This window comes from Spinacia oleracea, chromosome 6 (genome assembly GCF_020520425.1).
Source record: "Spinacia oleracea cultivar Varoflay chromosome 6, BTI_SOV_V1, whole genome shotgun sequence".
Taxonomy (NCBI): domain Eukaryota; kingdom Viridiplantae; phylum Streptophyta; class Magnoliopsida; order Caryophyllales; family Amaranthaceae; genus Spinacia; species Spinacia oleracea.
Genome location: NC_079492.1, coordinates 78,260,819 through 78,263,556, shown reverse-complemented (window position 1 = coordinate 78,263,556; position 2,738 = coordinate 78,260,819). Strand labels below are relative to the sequence as shown.

The following is a 2,738-nucleotide window of genomic DNA, read 5'->3' as shown; positions in this document are numbered from 1 at the left end:
CAAACTGACCTGACATTCGAATGGTGTCAGGGATTTGATCGGCCCTGTTGTTGATTTGGCTACGGAGGACACCCGTGCTCCTGTGATGGTGATTATGGCTGGGATCCGCGGGACGGACATATCCGCAGAGCAGAGGGTTCGGCTCTTCCTCCTGGCTCTTGTGAGTAGTGTGATGGCCCCGGGCAGGAATAACCGTGTGCTGGTTGGCTTCCTGGGGTCTTTGAGTGACTTGAGGGCTGTCTCAGGCCTCAACTAGGGTGGTCTGGCATACAACCACCTTTTGTATGAAATGAAGAACGCCTCTCGGACTGCACCGGAGAGCAAGGCGAGTGTCACTGCTTTGTGGAGCGTGCTAGAGGTATTTAGGACTCCTTGTATTTTGTACTTGTATCTTGAATTTTGTATGCATAGGATTTGACTGATGCCTTTGCTTATTTTGAAGATTTGGGCGTACGAGCATTTTCGGACTTTGGTGTCGGCTCATCCTAGGGGTGCGGCTTATCCGTTTGCTGCCTCTTGGGAAGGAGCGGTGCGCAGCGATGTGTCTTTGGCGACCTTCCGCAGAGCTTTGCGGGTCTTGCCTGTTGGACAGGTATACCTTTGTACTGTTCCGGATCTTTGTGTTTGTTGTATTTGTATATTTGTCTGAGCTGTCTGTTTTATAGGTGATTTGGCGTCCTTTTGATGACGCGCCTACACCTGTTTCGACCAGGCAGGCCTATTATTGGTCTGGACGGCGGGTCCTTCTCCCGGGGGTGTATCGCCATGTGTGGTATCTGGGAGAGCGGGTGTCTCTTCAGCATAGTACGAGAGGCAGGCTCGTCCCTAAGAATCCTCCGGAGACCATGTTGGCGAAGATTGAGGATGTTGCCCGGCTCTATTCAGATGTCGTGGAGGCTGGAGACGAGTCCATCTGTCTCCCTTGGGAGAATTTTGTAGATAAGAGGGGCATTCATGATGCTCTCATGGCGAGGCTTGCTCCACCTATACGCTTTGTGCTGCCGGTGAGCTTTTGGATTTGAAATTTGTATTCTTGTACTCTTGTATTCTTGTATTATTGTATTCTTGGATCATTGTATGAGTGCTTGTAGGAGGAGGAGATCGACCCAGAGGACATTCCCTATGCTGACAGGGTTATCCGCTATGTTGACTCGGACGGAGAGGAGGTGGAGGTTACTGTTCCGGTGGTTTCTCCTCCACATCGGATGGCGTATGATGTTGTACCAGAGTATTATGCAACTGTAAGTACCTTTGTATTTTCTTGAAATTGATTGTAATCTTGTGTCTGGAAATTGATTTTGAATCTTGTATGCAGGCGACTTGAGTGAGGGTGCGTCGCTAGATGCTTGTGATTGACTCCCTGAAGAGGCATTGCGTCAATCTGGCCATGAAGCTTACTATCCGTGATAGAGAGGTGCGTTCATTGACTGTGAGGGTTTTGTATTCTTGAAACTTGTACATAGATATCTGATGCTTGTGTTTTGAATTTTGTATAGGAGCGCCGTCGAGGCCGTAGGGATCCCGTGGACAGGGATTCCTCGGTGGGTACTTCGAGAGAGCAGGCCGAGCATAGCTTGGGTCTGGGCCCGGGTCCTAGTACTGGTGCCCGCCAGAGGCATTCTGATGTTGATAGAGGAGTTGTTCCCCTTACTTATGCTGAGCCTACTAGGCATTCTGTCGGAGGTACGGGCAGCCCGATGCCTTTTACGCCTCCCTCTGGTGCTTATTTCGGAGAAAGTAGCTCCCAGCCTTAGAGTGCAGAGTCTTGGGCTTACTGGTATGAGGCGGAGAGGATGCGCCAGGCCCATGATCTTGAGATGCAGCACCGGTTCATGGCGATTCCGCAGCCTTATCAGTGTCCTCCCAATCAGCAGGGAACTCAGCGGCCTTCCGGTACCCTTCGCATTTCGGAGCAGGAGCCTGTTACCCCTGGGGTGAAGCTAGACCGGGATTTAGAGAGGTTCATGAGCCGGAGAAGGAACAAGGAGCCCATGATTGACATTTCGGCTGATGATGACTCGGATTGATCCTGCATGGTAGCGAGTTCCAGCTTGCCTCGATTGGATTTCTGTATGAGGATTTTTGTAGGGATTTTCGTAGCTTGTATTTGTATTTGTATGGTTTGTACTTGGATTTTGGTTCCTGGCATTGAGAATGTTCCACTATCATGTTTTTTGTTTAACTATAAATCCCTACAGTGGTATCATGAGCTTCATGTGATGAATCATGGCAAAAGGTGTTGTATCCGTAATGTGTCGGAATTTCGAATTTTTGAACCCTAAACCAAATGGAAACGGCGTTCTAAGTTGAACTCATTATATCGGAATCTTAAAAACAGTCCCCGAAGTTTTTTTTTTTTTGGCATTTTTGTTGTTAATGAATTAAATCGTTAAATTTGACGGCTTTAAAAATTAATTATATGAGCAAATCGACTTATAATTAATTGAAATTTTGTCGTACTGTTGTTTCCAAAATGAACATATAATACTTTTTCCGTTCATAAATTTTAATAATAAACCCAAATCCCAATTTAACCTTAATTAAATAATTATGATCGAAAATTAATTTTTATTAATTGGTTAGATCTTAAAATTTGTTTCAGTGTGATAGGGAATATGATTTCATGTTTAAATGGCTTATTTATAAATTCAAGGATTAAAATTTTGATTGGATTCGTTAATTTTAATCTTTCACCTAAACCAAATTTCAATTAATGAAAACTCGGACCAAGGGCATTA

At 45.5% G+C, this 2,738-nt stretch overlaps 1 protein-coding gene across 1 annotated transcript; it reads left to right on the top strand.

The window, feature by feature from the left end:
* Positions 1-289: 289 nt before the first annotated feature.
* LOC130463287 (uncharacterized) lies at positions 290-2,199 on the top strand. Its single transcript, XM_056832376.1, has 6 exons — positions 290-358; positions 443-592; positions 666-1,004; positions 1,092-1,241; positions 1,316-1,414; positions 1,497-2,199. The coding sequence occupies exons 1-5, from the start codon at positions 290-292 to the stop codon at positions 1,322-1,324; spliced, it is 717 nt and encodes a 238-aa protein (XP_056688354.1). The 3' UTR covers positions 1,325-1,414; positions 1,497-2,199.
* Positions 2,200-2,738: the final 539 nt, after the last annotated feature.

Bases quoted from the DNA above. Each gene is read 5' to 3' on its own strand.
- LOC130463287 (XM_056832376.1), top strand. From the start codon at position 290: ATGAAGAACGCCTCTCGGACTGCACCGGAGAGCAAGGCGAGTGTCACT. The intron at 359-442 runs GTATTTAGGACT...CTTATTTTGAAG, and splicing joins CTTTGTGGAGCGTGCTAGAG to ATTTGGGCGTACGAGCATTT. The intron at 1,005-1,091 runs GTGAGCTTTTGG...GAGTGCTTGTAG, and splicing joins CTATACGCTTTGTGCTGCCG to GAGGAGGAGATCGACCCAGA.